This window comes from Dysidea avara, chromosome 3, assembly GCF_963678975.1.
Source record: "Dysidea avara chromosome 3, odDysAvar1.4, whole genome shotgun sequence".
Classification (NCBI taxonomy): Eukaryota; Metazoa; Porifera; class Demospongiae; order Dictyoceratida; family Dysideidae; genus Dysidea; species Dysidea avara.
The window spans coordinates 37,906,731-37,929,554 of NC_089274.1; the positions used below are offsets into that span (position 1 = coordinate 37,906,731).

The 22,824-nt window shown below is 37.2% G+C and overlaps 2 protein-coding genes and 1 long non-coding RNA gene across 6 annotated transcripts; 1 reads left to right on the forward strand and 2 right to left on the reverse strand.

The window, feature by feature from the left end:
- Positions 1 to 1,174: 1,174 nt before the first annotated feature.
- Positions 1,175 to 19,418, reverse strand: LOC136250888 (tyrosine-protein kinase receptor UFO-like). Of its 3 annotated transcripts, none has more exons than XM_066043223.1 (9): positions 19,343 to 19,418; positions 11,813 to 12,004; positions 7,608 to 7,703; positions 6,553 to 6,630; positions 6,282 to 6,502; positions 5,511 to 5,620; positions 3,172 to 3,331; positions 1,413 to 1,549; positions 1,175 to 1,354 (listed from the first exon to the last, which is right to left on the reverse strand). In XM_066043223.1, exons 1-9 carry the CDS (start codon positions 19,410 to 19,412, stop codon positions 1,255 to 1,257), a joined length of 1,164 nt encoding a protein of 387 aa, XP_065899295.1. In that variant the 5' UTR covers positions 19,413 to 19,418; the 3' UTR covers positions 1,175 to 1,254. The 3 variants fall into 3 exon arrangements, with proteins under 3 accessions (XP_065899295.1, XP_065899296.1, XP_065899297.1); XM_066043224.1 differs by lacking the exon at positions 19,343 to 19,418 and adding an exon at positions 8,167 to 8,225 and having other exon boundaries at positions 11,813 to 11,951; XM_066043225.1 differs by lacking the exons at positions 11,813 to 12,004; positions 19,343 to 19,418 and adding an exon at positions 8,167 to 8,467.
- LOC136250889 (uncharacterized) lies at positions 12,301 to 15,815 on the forward strand. Of its 2 annotated transcripts, none has more exons than XR_010698806.1 (6): positions 12,301 to 12,784; positions 13,475 to 13,609; positions 13,737 to 14,415; positions 14,470 to 14,706; positions 14,822 to 15,060; positions 15,121 to 15,815. It is a non-coding gene; the product is annotated as an uncharacterized lncRNA (long non-coding RNA). The 2 variants fall into 2 exon arrangements; XR_010698805.1 differs by having other exon boundaries at positions 13,492 to 13,609.
- Positions 12,852 to 16,088, reverse strand: LOC136250887 (uncharacterized). Its single transcript, XM_066043222.1, has 9 exons — positions 15,416 to 16,088; positions 15,096 to 15,354; positions 14,828 to 15,041; positions 14,224 to 14,764; positions 13,988 to 14,174; positions 13,704 to 13,934; positions 13,471 to 13,642; positions 13,271 to 13,419; positions 12,852 to 13,217 (listed from the first exon to the last, which is right to left on the reverse strand). Exons 2-9 carry the CDS (start codon positions 15,286 to 15,288, stop codon positions 13,069 to 13,071), a joined length of 1,836 nt encoding a protein of 611 aa, XP_065899294.1. The 5' UTR covers positions 15,289 to 15,354; positions 15,416 to 16,088; the 3' UTR covers positions 12,852 to 13,068.
- Positions 19,419 to 22,824: the final 3,406 nt, after the last annotated feature.

Consider the following 22,824-nt stretch of genomic DNA (forward strand, 5'->3'; position numbering starts at 1 on the left):
ACAGATCTATTAAACTGATTAATTTATCTAATAATTGATGTGTGTGTGTGTGCTTGTGTGTTTGCCTTCCAGCTGCTTTAAAGTTCCTTGGTGCCCCTGTGTCTAGGCTTATTTATTTCCTGTATATTCGTCTTGAACCATAAGACATAAAATGCTGTCCCACTAGGGACCTGTGAGAAGGCTTAAAGCCTGTGAATACAGGGCATATAAATCTAATTATTGGTAAGATGTTTCGTATTAGAGTGTATACTGCTCAATGCTGGAAGCATTAGTGCTAATTAAATGTTGTAGTTGATTACTAGATTCTCTGTGTTTCCTGAGTGAAGAGTTGAATGTGTTAGTAAGGGATTTTAACTTTTGATAGGCAAAATCTTAAGAATCTTAAGTTTAGTATAGTCAACTTTTATAGTTACTGGCATAGTCACTTAATGTTTACTTTGTTACATGACACTGAAGTTGTTCTAGTTGTCTAATATCTTTTTAATAGGTAGCTAGGGCTTTAATAAAACATTAGTTGAGATCTGACTAGTGATTTTGGATGTAGTAGTTATGGTTGTTGAAAAGGAACATTGTGGTAAGGTTCCCAATCTAAATCTAAGGAAATAATCATGATACACCCAAATCATTTCTATGCATGAAGCTTTGGATATAACATTGCTACCTATAGAATAAGATCAAGAGTAATAAAAAATATGGAGGAGAGGTAAGATGTTGTCAAGTGGGTTTGAAGGCCATGAATAATATTTTTATTTATTTATTAAGACTTTACAGCACAAGTGCTGAAGGTCTGTAGGGCACCTGGTCCTACAGCCTGTTACAGAAAGTGTGTTTGAAAAGATGGAGAAAAAATCCATGACTGGACTAAGGTGGCCTCGAACCTGCAGCCATCCGATTACCACTCGAATGCTTACAGGAGTCTGCCAGGCGGTCAGGATGTTTTCTCCTTGTCAATTTCATGTATATGTATCCAAGGAACTCTAGAGAGTTTAGAGAGATTAAACAGTAGAATATCCTATCCATTAAGGATATCTATATCTTTTTGCACTATCATTTAATCTTGAAGCACTTTTTTGTCATCTGCAAATTTCATGAAAGCTATCACATTTGATGTCCCTTGTTTTTTAAAAAAAACATGTATCTTTGTAACTAAAGGTATTAGGCCAGCTACGGGAAATTCCTGTATACATTCAACATAATGGATGTGCACAGTATCCATTCAAAATTGAACACAAAATTGCTAGCTAGCTAGTACATTTAAGACTGAGTCAACTGCTGCCTAATTCTTTCTACAAGTAGAGAAAATGCTGGTCTTTCTTCAGGTGTAAACGTCCAACAAGATTTCATTATCTCATACCTGTTTAGAATTGAGGAAGAAATAAAGACACCAACTATATTTTGTACTAGCCCCTTACATTTCATCAGAGCTTAGTGATGGCTTCTCCAGCACTTTACCAGTCTTTAGATAGTCGGCCATTTCATGTGGATCCACTGTAGGATATGGTTGTAGTCCAAGAGTGAATACTTCCCAACATGTTACTCCAAATGACCACTGTGAGTGAATAAGGCCATACCAAATTAATTATCATTGGTTTGTCATATTAATAGCTACAACTGAATTGTTATTGATCTATATAGGGTGTAGAACAAATACTGTTCACCTGCAATTTTCATGCATGTCACCATCAAGCTGTACCATATGTGAAATCAAAAATTAATACTTACACAACTTTTTCAGAGGCAGCATTTATGCTATAAATTTAAGAACATGGTATACATGTATGCAACTGCTAAATATGCTGATTACTGGGAAGTTTCAGAATGTAGTGCATACCTTTGGGTATATCTAGCATGCCCATTACAATTGTATACCCTGTGGACTTACCAGTATGAGGCTAACAACTCATGTGTACATTTTCTGGACTATTACTATATGTAACTGGATCTGTGAAAACTTGACACAATCACGCATTTTTCAAATTCTTGTTTATTAAATATACTTAGCCAAATGTATGTTCTGGCAAAGTTTTAGTCTTATATGCCAATAACTTTGGGAGTTACAATCCTACAAAGTGGCAAGAGCAGAAAAATTTATTTGTACAGCAAGTATAGGGAAAATAAATTAGAGGTGCTTTACTAAAACCTTGTAACTTACAAACACAATTCCCTACAGAGTTAAACTTTGCACCATCATGTTTGTCAGAATTGATTGTATTTGCTGGGTAAGTTTTCCTTGTAGCACCTTTCTTTACTACATACAAAGGCGAAATCAGTGAAGAAAGATCAATCGTGTACTGCCATTGCGATGTGACGTGATGTGAACAAATACCATAACTTGTGTATCCTTGGGTCTACTGCAACAAAACAAAGTTGTTTTAAAATTAAGCTCCTCTTGAATAGGCGAATAAGATGATATCCGGGGTTTTTACTAGGAACATAATTTTAAAGTATTTTACCCATTCCAGCTTGCACAATAGTGTCAGGTTTTCACAGATCCTCTCACGTATAGTATGTACAAACACAAACTATGCATCCATTTAAAACAAGAAGTAAAGCAGCTAACTGGCTGTTCAACAAGTAAAGGGTTGACCCATGCTTTTGATGTGTCATTCCTATACCCACTATGGGTTGACTTATATTAAGTTGACTCAACCTGGGACACTCACACTTGAGGAAAACCATGCATACTTTAAGGGTACTTGAATTACCACTTGGCTTTTGCTGCCCGTCAGAAACCAATCCTTCTTTCATCATGACATGATGCAGAGAATTAGCATCTTTTCTTTCAATACCCACCATCTGGCCAAGCTGCAAGGCAGTAGAAGGCTGCTTACAATCCTTCATAGCTCTGCCATTAGGTACTCTTGCGGATAGTACAGTGACTAACCAAGTATTGGCCAGTAAATACATATACAGTGGAGCTTCATGGACCCCACTTATCCGGATGCCCGGTTAACCGAACTATGAAAATGACTGCTCTATTTGAGAGTAGTGACTGTTCTATTAGGGTAGTTAAATAATATTGATATTTTACCAATATTTTTAATGCTATTATAAAGGTCATTTCTACACAGTTTCAGACTCAAGGGGTTTGGATAACTGAATGTGTGCAGAATACACAGTTACATAGCTAATTCTCTTGAGGATATGCATTATAAATCTATTACCACATACCACATCACTTTCTGTAAGGAACTTCTTATCAAAAAGTGCCTCAGGAGCAAGCCACTTCACTGGTAGCAGAGCAGAATGATCTAATCTGTAGTAGTCTGATATGTACACATCACGGGAGAAACCAAAGTCACCAACTTTAGCTACCATATTTTCATCTAACCTGTGAATACACACAACAAGTAGATATTGTCTTTCTAGTGCATCACCGGGATCAAAGTGCCTTGCTGGACTAAAACTAATTTGTGATGACCCAGCATGGAAGTTATCAATCAGTGCATAGGAGAAAAATTTTTAAGTATTTCCTATAAGTCTAAGCCAGTACATAGGGAGATTTTTGGTCTCAAATATAGGCCAGGCCTTCACTGCTTTTAGCAACACACTGCGTAAAGGTTCTCCATGCTTACTGTTACAATGTCTGCATTTTACCACAATTTGAATTTGATTAAACACTTATACTTATCCAACATAAAGACCTGATCTCAAGTCAAAGCTAGACAATAAAACTGAGTTTGGGCTCTTATGCAAAAAAATACAGTACAACTAGCCTAGGTCACAATCAGATCAGGTGACAGACTACCAAAGACAGACACATTTTTTTTAATATACGTACTTAGGGATCAACCATTATTTTCAGCATTTTTGCAAGAGTACAGAGAGTGCACTAGGGTAAATTCACCTGAACACTTTTTTTAAAATGCTGGTCTTAGTAGCACTTAAAATCAAGTGTATGGTTAGAATGTTTAAGGTGGTGGAAGCTGACTGACTCTGAATGACTGCTGGCTATGCAGGCAAGTAGTGTACACCAGGCTACATCTATGATAGTACTGTTTAAGTAGGGTTTGCCCCTAGAGTGACGTGCCACCTAAAATGCCACTGATCCTAGAAACATCTTATGTGATGAAAATCACCTTTACGGAATACTGTTAGTCCATCTAACATCAAATACAGCATTAAAAGCAAGAAAATGCCGGATATAGAAGATTGTTGAAACTTGAATTTTTATCTGCCAGCCTGCCTGTCAGTCCTGCCAGCCAGCCAGCCTGTCTGCCTGACCACAGTCGCAAGGCTGGTGGCTAACAAAGCAGCACCATTTTATGCCAAAATAACAAGTGGCATGTGCCTTTTGGAGCTCCAACAAGTGTTCACTCTCTGCACCTTGTCTTTCCTTTTATCTTCAGTCAGGCCGGTCATCATCTTCTTCATGCAATGAAACCATGTCAAGGCATAATTGTTTGTATTAACACTCTCATTGAGCAGCATATTTAGATGTAAAAAATTATTTAAAGGACTTACGCTACTGTAAGCGGTACTTGACACCTGGTAGATACCTGTAACTTCATGATAGGTTCAAGACCGCGTCCATTAATGATCTTGGTTGATTAATAATGATCAAGTGCGGAGACCACTTCTCTTAAAAATCTATTTATTCAATCACGATGATCACACCCCATTATTATTGGTCTAGCTGTATAATGCTAGCACTGTGAAAATACGAAATTGTGACCACACCTCCTGGTAGGTGAAAGGCTGACTCAAGATACTCTAATACAGCAGTCACCCTGATAGAACAGTTACATGTGTATAGCTGCATAACAAAAAAACTAAACAAACTAAAAATAATCAATTTTAAAATGAAGTAGGGATCCAAGCAATAGATGATATTATAGCATAGTTCATTGGGAAAATCCCTACTTTGGCAATGAACAAAACAATTGTTAATTTGTTATAATAGGGATTTTCTCACAGAGCTATGCTGTAATACTATCATTTATCTCTCGCTTCACTAATTTTCATCACTTGGATCCTTATACTAGTATAAGTAATCAGCATTCTTTAATAACCACATTCTGACAAGTCAGATGATTAGTACATAGGAAACCATAAAAGATTAACACTGACCATACAATAGTGATCACATCAACATTTTTATATTACGCTTTTGGGTAGGAGGGAGGGGGGTAAGCAAAAAGAGTAATTTCTGTATGCTTGTGAAAAAATGCTGAAAATTATGGATGACCCTTAGCAGTTTGGAGTGGTCATGGTGTGTGTTTATGCTACTTTTTACCTTGTCAAATGAGGTTTTGGGATATATCCCTTACATTATATCTTCCCTACCTCCTTGCTCACCTCATGCAGACGTAATAACTACATATTGTAATTGTATCACCCCCACCTGGGATATAACTAACGGTAGCTAACATAAATACTTGGTGAATGTGGAAAGATACAATTAAATCACTTGCAAGAATCACAAGAAATGTTTTGGTCCTTGCAGGTATTTATTTTGCAATAAAAATCATACATGACTTGTCATAATACAACATTACAAGTTAGCTCACATGCAATTTCTTGCTGATAAGTCTCTATGTATAAATCTCATAGATGAAAGATATGCCATCCCTTTTGCAATGTCCAAACATATTTGTACTAAAATGTTATAATGAAGATCCTATATGTAAACAAAAAAACTAACTTAATACACAAGTCAGTGGTATTAGGAGCCTGCACAAAATCAGTAGCAGTGCATGAAAGAGATCACCAAGATAAAATTTATGTACAGTATATGTATCAGCAATCTATACACCATGTTATGCAGACTTAGCCACTTAATTAATCAACATTATGGTTGAACAACCTTCTTGTTTTATTGCTATATACATATTAAATATGTGTGTTACACACACACACACACACACACACACACACACACACACACACACACACACACACACACACACACACACACACACACACACACACACACACACACACACACACACACACACACACACACACACACACACACACACACACACACACACACACACACACACACACACACACACACACACACACACACACACACACACACACACACACACACACACACACACACACACACACACACACACACACACACACACACACACACACACACACACACACACACACACACACACACACACACACACACACACACACACACACACACACACACACACACACACACACACACACACACACACACACACACACACACACACACACACACACACACACACACACACACACACACACACACACACACACACACACACACACACACACACCTGTGGAAGCTCTGTCAAGTCAATTTTGTTTCCTCTCTTTGATGACAAAAATGACTTCACATCACCATAAAGCATGTATGGTATCACCATTAGAGGCATCTTATCACTCGACGAAGCTTCCAAGCATGCACCAATGAGGCTTAGAACATTAGGGTGACTAAATGTCTTAGTGACTGCAATCTCTTCAATAAATTCTTCAATTTTCAAGACTGAAGAGCAAGCTATAAAAAACTCAATCACTAGTATGCAGCCATAAATGTAAACCTCAGACCTTTTAATGCCTTAATAGCAACAATGATAGTTTCATCATTCTTTCTGTAGAGACCTTTATAGACTATGCCAAAAGCTCCTAGAAACATACATAATAGAACTAGTATATTTAAAATGAGTTCATGCCAATGTAGGGGGGGATTTTCTCATAGATCTATGCTGTAATGCTATCATTCATCTTGTTTCACTACTTTTTATTGCTTGAATCCCTATTTCATTAAATATACTAGTTTTTAAAATTAAATATACCATTTTGTTATAACATACAGCTATACACATGTAACTGTTCTATTAGGGTGACTGCTGTATTAGAGTAACTCAAAGAGTGTGATCACTATTTCTTATTTTCATTGTGTTATTATTACAGCTAACCAGTAAGGGTGTGTGGTCATCATGTTTGAGAAAATAGATTAAGAGGTGTGGTCTCTGTACTCAATTGTTATTAATTAACCAAAATCGTTAAAGGGCATGGTTCGAACCTATCATGAAGTTACAGGTATCTACCAGGTGTCCAGTACAATAATTTTGTGACATCTAAACAATATGCTGCTCAAGGAAAGTGTTAGTATGGAAAAAGAACACCTGGATATGGTTTTGTTACGTGAAGAAGACAATGACCAGCCTGATTGAAGATGAAAGGTGTAGAAGGCACATACTCGTCAGAACCCCAAAAGGCACATGCCACTGGTGAATTTGTTGTTGTGGTGTAAAATGGTGGCCATACACTGCTTTGTTTGGCCTCCAGCCTTGCAAATGTGGTCAGGCGGGCAGGCAGGCTGGCAGATGAAAATTTGAGTTTCAGCTATTTCTTTTAATTTTATATCCAGCCACTGTAAGTCTTTTCTTGTTTTTGATGCTGTATTGATGTTAGACGGACTAATACTATTTCATAAAAGTGGTTTTTGTTGTGTAAGAAGTCTCTAGGATGATTTTAAAGGTAGAATTTTAGGTGGTAAATGTTGTTTTAGGGGCGATTCCTACTTAAACAGTATGGTAGTACTGTTTCATTCATAAATACACACACACACGTATATATTTTCTTACATATAAATGTACCTTCAGCTATTGGTTCCTGGATTTGCAAATCTCTAGACTCTATTTCATGAGTACCCAACCGTGTTTTGAATTTTTGGATTACAAGATTTTCTGCAGCTATAAAACAAGTAAAACTGAAAACTGCAAAACATATAGTGTGCTATATAACATGGCTGGTGTAAACACATAATAAATTATGTTAAAGTTATTTTGTTGTTTGATACCAGAGTGGTATAATGGAGTTTCACTGTTAGCATGACAATTCCTAAAGTTTATCACTAAAAGAAAATTGTATGCATTCAAACCTTAGAAATATTTTCATCAACCTCAATGCCCATGTGACTCAATTAGAGTGCTCTGTCAAACATTTGCTAAATTGTATTGAAGTGCACTAATGTCTATCATTGTTAAACCATTTTTACTTGTTGAAGAAAATTGAGGATCTACAATCTAGACTTTATAAATCAGAAAACGAATTTAAAAGGTCGCTATTTCGCTTTGAAAACATCAAAGATGTTGATGAAATGATTGGCATACTAATCATGAAAGTGTGTCACACTACATAGGGAGACCAACTTACATATCTCACTTTCATTTACAGTACTAGGTGTATTGGAAACTCTTGTCATCACATTGAAACTGAAAAGTATAGATTATGTCATAATAATAGTAAATTTTCTATCATATAGTAGAACAATGATAAAACCATAGCCTCCCTCCCCTTTCCCCATCAATCATTAGGTTGCAGTATCAAAAAATTGTTTCTTGCATCTGTATCTTTCTGGAAGCATATTATGGATATTAAAAAAAAGCAAGAAGGGAAAGACTAACTATTGGATAATTAGCTACTCGTAACAGTACCTCACAATCAAACTCTGTTATTGCCACTGGCTCTATTCGAAATATGTATGTCTGCAATGGAAGTGGATACCTCCTTGAATGCATAAGCCATGATATTAGATTATTTTAATCAACTTCTAGTGTATGTATCTACTACTGAACAAGCAAACAAGCAGCTGAGAGAATTTAGCACTGCACAACAACCAATGTCCAGGTGTTGTACCCATGTAGGTTGTAATGGCAATGCAGACACAAGTTGCTTCATCCCTTTGCTTTTGTCACAATTTTTGTGTAGCTACAGTGTAGTTTGAGGCAGCTGGAACAACAAAACACTACAAGTTGTTATAGCAACACAGGTAAGCCAGCCTGTACATTGCTCATGCTCGAGTCCAGCTGTCACTATCATGTTTTTCCGCTGCCCAATGCAGCAAAAACTGTAGGCTCATTCTCTATGGGTATTTCTGGGAGATAGTGATACTGTATTTTAAATTTATTTGGGCCTGTGGAAGCAAACCAAAGAGCTTGTTCACTCGAAGAAACTACTAAAAGTTCAATAAAACGTCTTAATAATAGTATAGCACCGTAGCCCCCAAAATTGGCAATATTATGTATTTTTCACAAAACCATGAAACTTTCCACATAAATAGTACTCCTCATGACATGTAACTATAGATATAATGCCATCGCTGAGTTGACCTTTGGTGACTTTTACGGCCATTTTTGTATGGAAAATTGATCATTTTTGTCTTTAACTCCCTGAGGCAGTAATTAGCTTGTTAAAACATGGTACCAAACAAAAGATCTTGCGGATAGAAACAACTTGGTTTTTATTTGAAGTCAATAGGTGATTTCATTCAAAGTTATGATCATTTTTACTAGCTGCAAAATTTGATAAATTTACCTGCCCTTGAGGTGTGAATTACCTGTGGGCAGATAATTATGCATAAATTTATCAAATTTTGCAGCTAAAAAATGATCATAACTTAAGAATGAAATCTCCTATTGACTTCAAATAAAAACCAATATTAGCAAGATATTTTGTTTGGTACCACGTTTTAACAAGTTAATTATTGCCTCAGGGAGTTAAAGATGAAAATGACCAATTTTTGTACAAAAATGGCAGTAAAGGTCACCAAAGGTCAAATCAGCGATGGCTAAAAATATATGTATTGAGGACTACTATTTATGTGGAAAGTTTCATGGCTTTATGAAAAAGTGCATTTTTTTTTGGTTGTGCCACTATACTATAAGCAGTAACTTAAATTGCTTCCACAAGATCTTTTAGTTACTTATATTGAAATTATAAGGATTCAGTGATCTTTTAGTCTGGTTATTGGGTTATTGGTGGCACATTTTGGAGAACATTGCTCTATCGTAGACCACACATCCAAGAATAGTTGTTGTTCTGCAGTAAAAGCAAACAAGTACATATAGTTGTATTACTACCACAACACAGTTGCTGAAATGATTTATCCCTGTTTGGGTAAAAGCAGGGTTTGTAATTTGTCATGCCTACGCATTTTAAAACATACCATAACCTTAAATAATTAATGTATGCTAAATCTACAAAGGCCTACAAAGATGTACTAATCAAAGGATAGGATCAGCAATGAGTGAAGGCAAAAACAAACAATAATTTTGAGTCTTCATACTGGTAGTTGAAGACGTCAACATATCCAAAGGCTGCAGAACAAGTTGTTGTCAGATCTTCATTGCTGGTCACTGTAAAGCTTTAATAATAATAATATTTACTATTGACACCAAGGATATGTTGACTATTGACACCAAGGATATGTTGACTACTGACACCAAGGATATGTTGACTATTGACACTAAGGTGAAGCAGAAGGTTATTGCTGAATATCGTTCACAATGTCGTAGTGTTCTGTCAACCCATCTTAATGGAGATGATAGCTATGCAATTTCTGTTATGTGTTATTCAGCCGGAATAACTGGACTCAAGCAAAGCTTGATGACATTGACCATAACTCTGTTGACAGTTTATATAGGATTGCATCCAAAAGCAGATGTTGATCATCCAAGGAAATCGGGTGGGCGAGGAGATTGGAACATTACCTGGTATGTCTACAAGAACAAATCTGCAGAGCCATTGCTGTTGGCTGTACAATGAAGTAGATTGCTTCCACAACCTAATAATTCCTATCAGAGTTTAAGTCTACGTGATTACAGAATCATGCCACCTCATGGAAGCAGAAACAATAATTCCCTACTACTATGGAATGTGTGACTAAGAGAGAGACTAGATCCGGCATTGTCCTAGATGAATCTGACGCCAAAGTTGGAACTGACAATTCTCCCTCTGAAGCTAGTGATGATTTTCTTGACAACTCTGTCCTGCTGAACTGCAAGGAATGTTCCATCAATATCTTCCAATGAGAGTTCTTCCCCTTCCTCAGTCTGCTTGGCCACTATCTGAACATTAGAGGAGTCATGGTTACTCTCAGTAAGTTTCCCACTTATCATGTGCATAAAATTGGCTTTGATGGCTCTATTTGAAATTTGAAACCGAGGCCTTAATTACAGCTGCCCTGGACCGGGCCCTATGTATGAATGCTTACAATGTCAAATGATCCTTTGTGCTGCCTGGGCTATTCCTTTGATAAAACTATAGATCATAATGAGCTTGTTTCCTTTTAAAGCTTCTACTGGCTACTTACAGTGGCACAATTCTGTGGCTGCACTGATTCATGCACAAATATGTGAGTTTTATGGGATTTCTATTTGTGAAAAGCCATGGCTCTACAGTTCCCAACTAGTAGTAACATCTAACCATGTAAAAATCTTATGGGATGTTGACACCAAAACTGATCAGATCTCAGCTCACAGACCTGATATCGTTGTACACAATAGTTTAGAATGCTCTGCAATTCTTATTGATGCTTATATCCCAGCAGATGTCAACATTGTTAAAAAAGAGCAAAAAAGATCTTGAAGTACACTTGGAGCTACAAAAGATATGGAACCTCAGATGTATCAAATTTATAGTCATTGCATCAGGGAATAATCAAACCAACACCACCAATAACTACACTACCATACTATTGGTTTTGATCCTCATGCATCATTACTCAACTACTTGATCTCTTGTGTAAATTTCATTGTTTACTATACTCTTAAGGCTTGACTTCTTTAAAACCATTTATCTCAAAACTTTTAATGAATGATTTGGATCGTTTTTCCAAAATCCTGTCACTATGTAGTTCCATTAATAAAAAACCCCCTCAATACTGGATTATAAACCTTGCAAGTATATATTACAACACAGTCAGTAGTAACACTTGTGTAAGTACCTATATATGTACATATTTTTAAGCAAGTGTATTGTACCAATGTTAAGACTTATGGATACATTACACACATTTTACCTTTGCTACACATAGTTTCAGTCCCACTCCAGCTTCCATTGCTCTGACAGGTCCTAGTGTCACTACCAGTTAGCTCATAACCAGTGTTACATGTGAAATTACAAGTGTCTTCATGGGAAGGAACTCCATCATCTCCCAGTGAACATGATGTGATTGTTCCATTATTAGGATTAGTAAGTGATGGACAAGCAACTGCACAACACAATATCTTGATGTAAGAGCTAATCCACAGAATATATGTATTTACAAGGTAGATTATGTTACAACCATCATAGCTTAAACTTTTTATTGTCTAAAACTAGTAATAGCTATGGAGTTGTAAGCCAAAGACCAAACATCTGTAACAAAATGTGATTGAAATACCCTAATAGAATAGTCACAGGAATAAACAGGCTACATAAAAGGTGTATGAAAACATTGAAAACAAACTCAATACAGCTGACAACACAATAACGGTTAACTGCAGTGGACAACACAACACGGTTAACTGCAGTGGAAATTTTACCTACCCTTTTTAATGTCTGTGTATGTTTATTTACTCATACAGTGCACAAAACAACAATTTTTATAATGATATGTTGTTGTGTTGACGAGATATAAATCCGCAAAGATGTTGAAACGTCACTTCCTAGAATTCAGCCACAGGTCTTTGATGTCGATTGCAACGTCACAGTCAGATCCGGTGAACTGCTGACTACGCTAATTACCAATGGCGAATGAGTGAATGATCTTGCTCTGGTCTTGTTTTGTAGTGAAATATTGCAGCTGGTGTGTTTTAACTGTGTTCAGAAGCATGAGAACCTGTAACATGTTTGTTCCGTTTCTGACGCATGTGAAAGAACGTGTTTTGTTCCTGTTCAGTGATATAGTACGCTACGGTGCCTGGAAAATCATCACGAAGGATGCACAAGGGCGTATGCCGGCGAAGAAGCGAGTTTTGTCAAAAAGAAGGAGGTGGCAGCAATGATTAAGGTAACATATTGAATGTCTGCAATGGTGTAGTTACAACATTGTTCGCCACAGCTGGGCCTGACCTAGCAGCGGCAACCTTAACTAATATTATAATGTCTAACAAAATTCTTTGTGTATACTTCGGTGTTATAAATAAATGTTTGGAATTAATCTACAGCTGTACTGTCTAGCTCCTATTGTGAGAAAGTATCCCATAATTGCTATTTTACACCTCAGTGAATGACATATGCATGTTCCAGTGCAAAAAAAGATTAATGTGTATGCAGTATGTTGATGATAAATTATTATCTTTTGTATCGAGAGAACGATGGAATAGTGTCCTTGTCGGGATGCTCATATGCACTAGCCAATGGTGGGGGTGATTCAGAGTGCTCATGTTTTTCACCAGCAGTACAGTACTCCACTGTTTTGTGCATCAGCTTCTCTACATAGACTATATTGAAAGTTCACATGATACATGAAACAAAATTATTCTTTTTCACTTACTGTATGTCTTGGGAACTGGGATAGGTTTAGGAGTGCATTCACCGGCTTTAGCCTTTGTATATGCTATTGCTAAACGCTCCTTGCCTTCCCTTGTCCTTGCTTGTGGTCTTCCAAAGTTCTCATTGAAGTGTAATATAGCTAGTAACAACCTAATTACAATAATTATGTAATACTGATATCAGCTATGTAATACTAACAACCTAGAGTGCAATCCATGATAGGAGAAAGACAGCAACTTGGGAGCAAAATGGTTCACCACGCTGTGATAAGCCTCCAAGCTGCTTGTTTGATGCTGTGATGATAGTTTCTTGATGTCTGGCAACAACGTCTTACTGCAGAGTATGTCATATAATTTTTCATATGCTTTGCTGCCTGTGTGTTGTATAATAAACTATAGAATTTCAAAAGAGTATAAAGGTATTGATAATGTTACCTGGTGTAAACCACTTTTTTCGTCTATCTTCAGGTGACAGTGTTGTGTGGTAGCATTCATCATGTTCATCACAGATGTGATTCATCAATGACTTCCACCGCTTCAAGATGTCATCACCATCAATTCCATTTGCTGCACACCAATAAAGATGATTGGTAATGCTTTTTGTCCACTCCCTGACGAGGTCACAGTCTGCTTGTTTTGATAACTTGCCAAGCTTTTTTTTAATACCTACAAATCCAAGATATTTCAATGGTGGATTATTAAAAATAATATATACATACCTTTGGAAACATGCCAAATATCATAGCGATGGTCAATATGTGGATGTTGCTGCCTAACAAACTTACTGACTTGCTTGTGCCTATCCGTTACCAGAGTCCCAACTTCTAAAGACTTACTGGCTAGAAAATTGAGAGCTTTTAACAGTCCCTCCTTTTCCATGTTGTTGCTTGATGTGACCTGATTACACTGTAAAGTAGTCAGTCAGTATCAGCATATCTTGTAGCAATGTGGTTACCTGGACAAGTTCAAGATAGATAATTTTTTTGGAGTCCATATCAACTATTCCATATGAACCAAACTTCGCACTGTGACCAGGACTATCACATCTTCCATCTCCACCTATGGAAAGAGGGCTACCTCGTGCTATACACTGCTGTAGCAGTACAGTTTGACTCTCCTTCCATATTGCTTTTATTGAAGGCAGAAGGTAAAATTTTTGATGGTCAAAAAAAGTTCTGTCTTTAATGCATGCCATTTTTAGGTGATCAAGAAGATGAAGCACTTTGGCAGGAGTGGCACCACTAAATAAGATGGATGCTGACAACAACAAATTTCCAGCAGGTGTGTCACGGATAAATGGCTGGCTTCTCCAAGTCCACTGGTAGCCACAGTGGGAACACTCCTGAGTAACAGCAATATAAGTTCCCTGGGGCTTGTCTGAAATCCTACCAATGCATGATAAATGGCATGATCTACATTGGGTGAATAGGCTTAACAGGTGAGAATGAAATACTAAGTATTTGATTTCATTCTGTGGAGACATTTCAGTGTCATCTCTAGAGTGTTAATAAGTACAACATGTAATAACATGTTGAAATCATGTCATTATACAGGCTTACTCTGTGGTATAATCCTCTTGGCTAAGGCAGAATGAAGTGTCCAGGTCAACATCAGTAAAAGAATCATCTGGACACATTGTAGTGGACTGGAGATCTGGTTCGATTCCTGTGTGTTGTACTGGTGATAGCTCATGTGAAATAAATTGTAAAGGCGGAGCATCAATCAGATTACATTGTATTTCTACTGATTTCTGTTTTGGGTGGGCTAATGTTCCTGTTTAAATGGCACAATGGTAAGGTCACACTCGGGACACACACATGCTCGTACCTTTGTTCTTTGTTTTTATTTTTAGAGACGCTTGTGTTTCAACAGACTTCATCTCGGGATGTGCTTGAACATGTGCTCCCCCGCCTGTAGTTAAGGGGACAGGTATATCCATTTCTTCAGGTAAAAGGAGTGATGGTTCTGACGAAAGAACTTCATCTGTGACGGCACTAATGGAGAGGGAATCTTCATCCATAGCAGAAATTGTAGAGGGCACATCTTCATCCGTTGGAGCACTTGTAGAGAGGACATCTGCTATTATCTATTATTATAATAATGTAAATGTTATTTAAGTTTTATTACATCAAGTTGTTATAGCTTACAGACTTCTGTTGACGCTTTTCAAAAGCTGGTCTTGGTGTCTTGCTTGTACTTCCAGGTGGCTCAAACCTATCAATTGACCTTGGAAATATAGTGGGAATAGCATTTGGCTGCTGGCAATCCCATTTGATCTCTGTAACGACTACCTTCAGTATCAAAGCAGCTGGCTTCAAAGTGCTTAGAGCATAATACTGAAGTCGAAGTTGGGCCTTCCCAGTCACTCCTTTGCTTCTTCACTGCACTGGTCCACTTTCTTCGTAACCCTTCATCTTTTGGAAACGCATGAAAACTGCAGCCTTTCCCACTCTCGAATCCGCTAGCAGCATTACAACCAGCTACTATACAACGGGTGGGCATATTTCTTCGTTGAACAATTAATTAAACAGCTGCAAACCACCTCTACAAGCGAAATACTGTCAGCTGTAGTTGTGTACTTATACTTGTAGCTACTCACGCACTCTCGTGTGTTCAGTTTGTACGGGTGTACACCGGATCTGATGATGACAGTGTATGATGCGGCTTCCGAAATGAAACCACAAGTGTAGCCACAAGTGACTTAGCTAAACTAGGACTGTGATTATTAGCCAAACCATGTCAGAAACTTAAAAACTAATAGTATCACATGTTTTTATCAACAATATACTACAGTGTAATAGTAAGAAAAGTTTTCACTGCAGTTGACCTTTAAACCTGACATCCAGGGTCATCATTACTATACCACCATGCTGTCTACTTCTTTTAGTTTCAAATATATCATAAATATACCTTATAGGTGAAATTTATGGCTTTAATGGTTCTGAACCTTCTACATGAAAGGTTTTATGACTGCTGTATTAGAATGCAACAATAACTCTTCTATTAGAATATCAAAAATTTAAAAAAAACTATAAGAAGCTGTTATTAATAGACATGTTACAATAATAATAATAAAGATATGCAGATATACTGATGAAATTCATGCCAAAATAGCAAAGCTATGACTTAAAGTGCAGCCTAGCCAGGGTTTTAAAAGTTGGAAAATTAAAAGTGGCAGCCAGAAAAATCTAGAATGATGTTAATGTCAGTGGATTTAACAATGGTATGGTAATTTTTAAAATGCTGGCTCATAAAGGTTAGCTGCTTTGGCATAGATATATATATATATCTTATATAATCAGAAACAGTCAAGCTGTAAAAAAAGGTGCGGCCCTTAAAAAGGCCATGGTGAAAAAAGATATGAAATCCAAGGGGGCGGCCAAGAAATGGCTGTGATGGTAGGTTAATGGTGAAATTTTAATAATGACAATTCAGGTGAATTTGTGTTGCCTCCTCCTAGGATTCAGCACCAAATTCAGCATTACAAATGAAGAATACTAGGAGAAGGACCTCTGCAATTAATCCAGCCACAATGGAAAACTTGGACAAATCTTAGGAAATCCATCACACAACGCTACCACAAGTGGACACCTTGAATTGTCAGCAAAGATACATGGGACACAAAGGAGGACACAGGTAACTCCATGAAGTATGCATTGTACATATGCAAAAGGCACCTGTCCAGCTGAAGTGATGTTGAACAGTGAAAAAATCAAGCCTGTAGCCTTAGCCAATATCGACTTACACCTGTCTGAAGGCATCAGTCAGGCAGTCTGTCAAGCAAGCAGTCAATCAGGTAGTCAGTCAGTAGAAAATTCTACTAAATAAAAAAAATTAAATTCCGTAGCAACTTTTTGGAAGTGTTTCAGGTCACGTTTGGGCTTGGTTGTACCTAACCAATACTGCCAAGACACCATGAAGGTATTGTGAGGCTGGTTTTAGGGTGATAATTTTGGCCAGAAAAGCCCAAACCTTCATGATCCCTAATATACAGTACTACGGTACTGTATGACACTTCAGTGTATTGCACTTATATACACCCCTACACCAAAATTATTGTTATTATTATGTTGTTGTCCACTGGTAGATCTATTGCATGCTTTTCTTCATTATTATAATATCATACTACTCTAATAGAATGCACATTTGGTGATCAGCCAAGATAGCAGCGGTTCAGTGGTTAAGGATGTGGGTGTTAGGTATGGAGGTCCCTGGTTTGAACTGTGGTAAGCTTTTATTTGACATTTTTGTGCACTTTTTTAACCTTGCAATGATTGGTCTATTAGAGTATCTCAATCCTGCAATTTTACACTTGTTTGGTTTTCATTTTATAACTTGATTGATTGTTTATAACTTTACAGTACTGCATACAAGTATAGAATAAGGGATGTAATATTAATAAAATCTTTAGGGTACAGTACTGATGGTCCACTAGCTCAAGGCTACCGGCCATTAAAAATCAAAAATTTATACTTACCGTATTACATTACTTATACTTAAAGAGTTACATTAAAGGGGGCGGGGTGTGTTGGAACATCTACTACATGGGCATAAAAAATGAAATGTACAAGGGTTGTCATGTCTAAAGTTTGATAAAAAATGTGACCATAGAAACTTATATATCCTTGTCTTGTTCGTTTTAATAGATAACTTTGTAACTCTATTGCCATCAAAAGGCACTGCTACAATGATCAGCCTAAATTTTCAAGTTATTCCCATACTCAGTTTACCCTGTAACCATGACAAAAGTTTGATATTTTTTATGTGAATAAACACTCATAATTCTTTGGATATTCATCAGATTCGTAGAACACTTGGTACGTAAATTCACCTTTATGTGCTCTTCATTTGTCCCAAAGATTGAGGCAATCGAGTTACACATTTGCTTTTGCAAAGTGTGCAAAAATAAATCAAAGCCCCCGTACCACCCCTACAGCTTGAGAAGAAAAAATCAAGAAATCAAATCAAAACTTTGAATGCCCATATCTCACAAATAGCTGGTGCGAATCTAATCAAATTTGCTGTGTGGTCTATCCTACTTGGCAGACAGCTATAATGCAAAAATAATGTGCTTTGGAGAAGGGGCCATGGAGATATGCACATATGTAAATGCTGTTTTCTTTCTTGTCAATATAATCACAGTGTGGTCACTGGCTTTCTTGGCTGCACGACACACTACCGTGTGTCTTCATACCATGAAACTTTAAAGGAGCTCAGCTGTATATTAGGCCTAACCACAGGTAAGTATATATATACCTACCTGGCAACAGGTAGGTATATACTACACAAATCTGTAAAACTTTACATTCACTTCCAGTCAAAAGTATCGTGAGCATTAGTGTGTACTATGTTCATGCACACACACACACATGCGTGTACGCACACGTCATAACATACTATCCTAGCCGGCATGCCACACCATAAGCATACAAACAGGAAAAAGTTACAATTTTCATGTTGCACTACACATGTGCATTTTACCTTCAGCACCCTGCGTACCATATTTAAGCAAATTTCATCTTATTTATTCATGAAATACGTGCTGTCAAGTTTGGCTTAATTTTTCTTTAATTTTGGGCACTATATATAGCTTCATCTTCTTTTTGCACACTTTACAAAAAATGCTATTAATGTAAACACATACTTGATAAATACTAGTAGAGTTATGGATGATTATTTGTGTTAAAAGACCAATCTTTAAATTAAATTTTGTATAAACTGTACCATACAAACACTACTATTGTCCAGAGAGTGACCCTTACCTCTAGCTACACTAAACTACTACATAATTAATAACATATTGAGCACCACTGAGTTTTGAATTAAACAGTGATAATGAAAATGTACAGAAGTAAACAATGTGCTGTAAGCAAACAGAAAAAGTCATACACAGTGTAACAAAATGTATTATAGATAACAAACAATATCAACCATGTAATGACACTAGCTTATGAAACACATGCAGTTATATATAGGTAGTGTTGTTGACTACAATACAGTCTATAGCTAACTGTCACAGAACCACATTTTTCACTATATAAGGAGATTAAACACAAATACATATTGCAAATTACCTGCAAGTAACACATTACACAATAGTAGTGATAATAACAAACAAGTAGCTGATCTAACAATGTTCTCCATGATTGGTCAGTTGTAAGTCAGTGTATCAAAGGACCTATGGACAAGCAACAAAGAATATAACTAATTTAACATATAAAGTAAAACTACTGATGTACTTAAACATTTTAAGCAAATAGTGTATAAAATTATATATGTAAAAAATTCACATAACGTTTGCAAAATGGGCAAAGTCAAATTTCGAAGACTATGGTGGGTACTGCTCAAATGCAACGTCATCACGTGAGAGTGTGAGTGATTAAAAATTTGCTAATTAAGGGCATGACACCCATTTTGCTCACGAATATTCATCCCATTTCGTTTGGGATGAATACTTGCAAAACGGGTGTCTTAGCAAGTTTTTAAATCACTGAGGTGATGTTACATTTGAGCGGTACTGTATATAATTTTTATAATAGATTTTGATTCTTTTTTGAATATCAGTACTTAGCAGACAGGTGTAGCATGCTTGTGCCCCCAAAATATTGACTTGCTGATGTAAGTTATGGTTGTACACTATAGAGTCTGGAAAACATATTTTTTGAATAGCATCAGATGTTGGAAATGAAGGGGATTTAATATGTATAATTATAATGTACCAAGTTACCAGTAGTGATCAACAGTGGTGGAGGAAGAAGTTGTTGATGTGAAGGAGGGCTAGCTGGCTAGAATCATGCACAGGGTGATTATTTTATTCCTCAGATTTCACCAAAATTAATTTATATAGACATTAGAAGTAATGGAAGCAATTTGACATCAACTGTCTATTTGCAGTAAATACACCAAGTTGATAGTTTATAGTGTTACAATGTTTAGTATAACAGCTTACTAAAATTCAGACATGGGGAAGGTTGGTACAGAAGGTACAAGTAGTGTTTTTAACAAAGTTCTTTGAATGCTCAATTGGAATCTTTTTAGCAGCTTTCCACTCTACTCGTAGAAATATTTTTAACCAGGTCTCATTCTGAGGAGAACTTACCCTCCTCCACTACCTTTTAAAATGTCTATATGGTCACTAAGGGTGAAAATATAATAAGGCTTACCTATTGATAGGTCAATAACAAATAGAGATCAAAGATAGGTATTAAATGTCCATTAGCATATCTGCAGGTATAGGCAACCTTCTTTGTTTCACCACTTTTTAGCTAATTATTCCCTTGTTCACTACTTTTTTCTTTGATCCCTAATCCAACTTAAAATTCCTAATTTTTTCTTCGGTTAACCTTTTTATAACATTATGACAAATGAACCAGCACATACTACATTAAAGGAAGGAATGGCGTCAGACATACTAAGAAAGTAATTTTGTGTCAGAATGCATGTCCAACAATCAATTACGTAGCGGAAAAGGAGGTGGCCATTACACTTTGTTTTCAGCAATGCTCCACCCATTACACAGCATTACAAACAAAGAACAGTACGAGAAGCATCTCTACAATCAATCCAGTTGCTACAGGAAGTATGGGAGATAGCCAACACAGTCACATGGAAGCCGCATCACGCTATCGTGAACCGATGCCTAGCATTGTCAGAAAAGAGAACTGGAACACAAAGGAGGACAAAGGAAAGTTCACTGTGGTTGGCAAAGAGACACATCTCGGGACGAAGTGACAAAGAAATCAAGCCCATAGCCTTTTCATGAGCACCAGGGCTACCAGGGTTTTGGCTGTCATTACCAGGGCTAACAGTACTTTAAACTGACAGGTTAAGCTCAAATTACCAGGGCTTTGGCTGTGATTCTAGCCCTGGTGAGCCCTGGTGTGGCTACACCACTGAAAGACATGATCCTTAAAAGTGGGTGTGGCTCACAAAAGACTGCAGCAGGACTAAGTTAATAGATGCATTACACATGTGATCCAATCTGGGTCAAACCAGGATATTTTATAAGTGCATGGGTTACACCCAGATGACCTGACTGGGCCAGTTTCAACTGTCGTGACCAGGTGGGTAGCCAGCCTACTGATGCATGCCAGGTGTATACAGTGACTGATCATGACTAAGGCAGACATTTAGTATTATTAATTTTAGGAAAAGGCACAGCCATTTCAGCACAAGAAGGATTGTACAGCATGCACGCTTCATCCTTCTGTCAACTTACAACATGTATAACCTCATGTGTAAGTGTAGCACCAATTTATCAGTGAGAGCATTTTGCCAAATTAAAATAATATTATCGTCAACTGAAAGTTTTAGCAAATTGCCAAATATTAGCTTTGGAATCTGGCTTTAAAAGGTATCTTGTATTCTTTTCCCAGTGTGCCTAGACCTTGAAAGACTTTGGGATACAACTTAATGACTGATTCTTTGAAAGAAGTGATGTGTTAAACTCTTGCAATAAGATCCAAAGCAGCAATTTCAGGAAAACCTATTGCTCTTTAAATGTTTCACATAACTAGCAGGAAGCAATGTGGTATTAAAGCATCCTGTAAACTACCCAACAATTGTGAGTGGTGATTTTGTAGGGCTATAGAGAGTTCAGTGGGCTTGATATCAGAGAAGGCTAAAAATGTAGTTTCTATCCCAGTGTCCAGCACCAAACCACTGGAACTCTCCATGTAATTCTATACTTCCTAGAAGCATATATTCATCTGAGTCATTCTCTTCTATACCAGTACTATTTTGTTCATGTGTTACAGTTACATGTGAGACACCGCTGGTAAAAACAACATGAAGTGTAGTGACCTTGAAGACAGTGGTATTTGATGTTTATGGTGCACAAGGACAACAGAAGTAATTGTGTGAAGCCTTACAAGGCTAATGGGATATCATGTTTGTGGTCATCAAAGAACAAAGCAAAGTGCTACAAAGGATTGCAATAAACTAACATCATTACCTTGTCAAAACTCTGGTTAATTCATGACAAACACCAGCTGTCATCACATGATTATTCTTTACAGAGCATGCTCTGGTGGCAGTCTGGCCAGCCACACAGTCTCACTGTTCTCTAAATACCTTTATTTCTGTGTACCATAGACGTTCAAGATTTGGTAGAGGCACCAGGGATGTGCTATTAAAACTATGATGCTTTGTGCATCCTGTAGGAACCTGGGTGGCAGAGCGCCACCCAGACTGTGACTGGTTTAGCCTAGATGACTGATCATGATATAAAGGTATGTGGTATTTATACAAACAGGGTATGGTATAGACACAAAACCTAGTGGCACAGGATGCGGTTGCATATATGTTACTATCACATGGTATGATGTAATGTCAATAGTCTGGTGTTAGCAGGTATCCTACACCTCCCCCTTCTCCCCGGGGGCAAGTGGCTCCAAGGCTTCATCTATCAGCTCAATGGGGATGATCAGACGAGTACGTGGTGTCATTCCTTCATCGCGATTGCCTTGACACATTTGGCTGTCATTCGTGGAGGTTGATGCTGTCTCCACCATCCTCTTCCCCTGCCTCAATACATGATCAGGAGTTATTCTGCTGT

Bases quoted from the DNA above. Each gene is read 5' to 3' on its own strand.
- LOC136250887 (XM_066043222.1), bottom strand. From the start codon at position 15,288: ATGGATGAAGATTCCCTCTCCATTAGTGCCGTCACAGATGAAGTTCTT. The intron at 15,042-15,095 runs GTACGAGCATGT...CCATTTAAACAG, and splicing joins AATAAAAACAAAGAACAAAG to GAACATTAGCCCACCCAAAA. The intron at 14,765-14,827 runs GTAAGCCTGTAT...TTAACACTCTAG, and splicing joins CAAGAGGATTATACCACAGA to AGATGACACTGAAATGTCTC.
- LOC136250888 (XM_066043223.1), bottom strand. From the start codon at position 19,412: ATGGAGAACATTGTTAGATCAGCTACTTGTTTGTTATTATCACTACTA. The intron at 12,005-19,342 runs GTAATTTGCAAT...TGTGTTGTGCAG, and splicing joins GTGTAATGTGTTACTTGCAG to TTGCTTGTCCATCACTTACT. The intron at 7,704-11,812 runs GTAAAATGTGTG...CTTGTTTTATAG, and splicing joins TGAAACTATGTGTAGCAAAG to CTGCAGAAAATCTTGTAATC.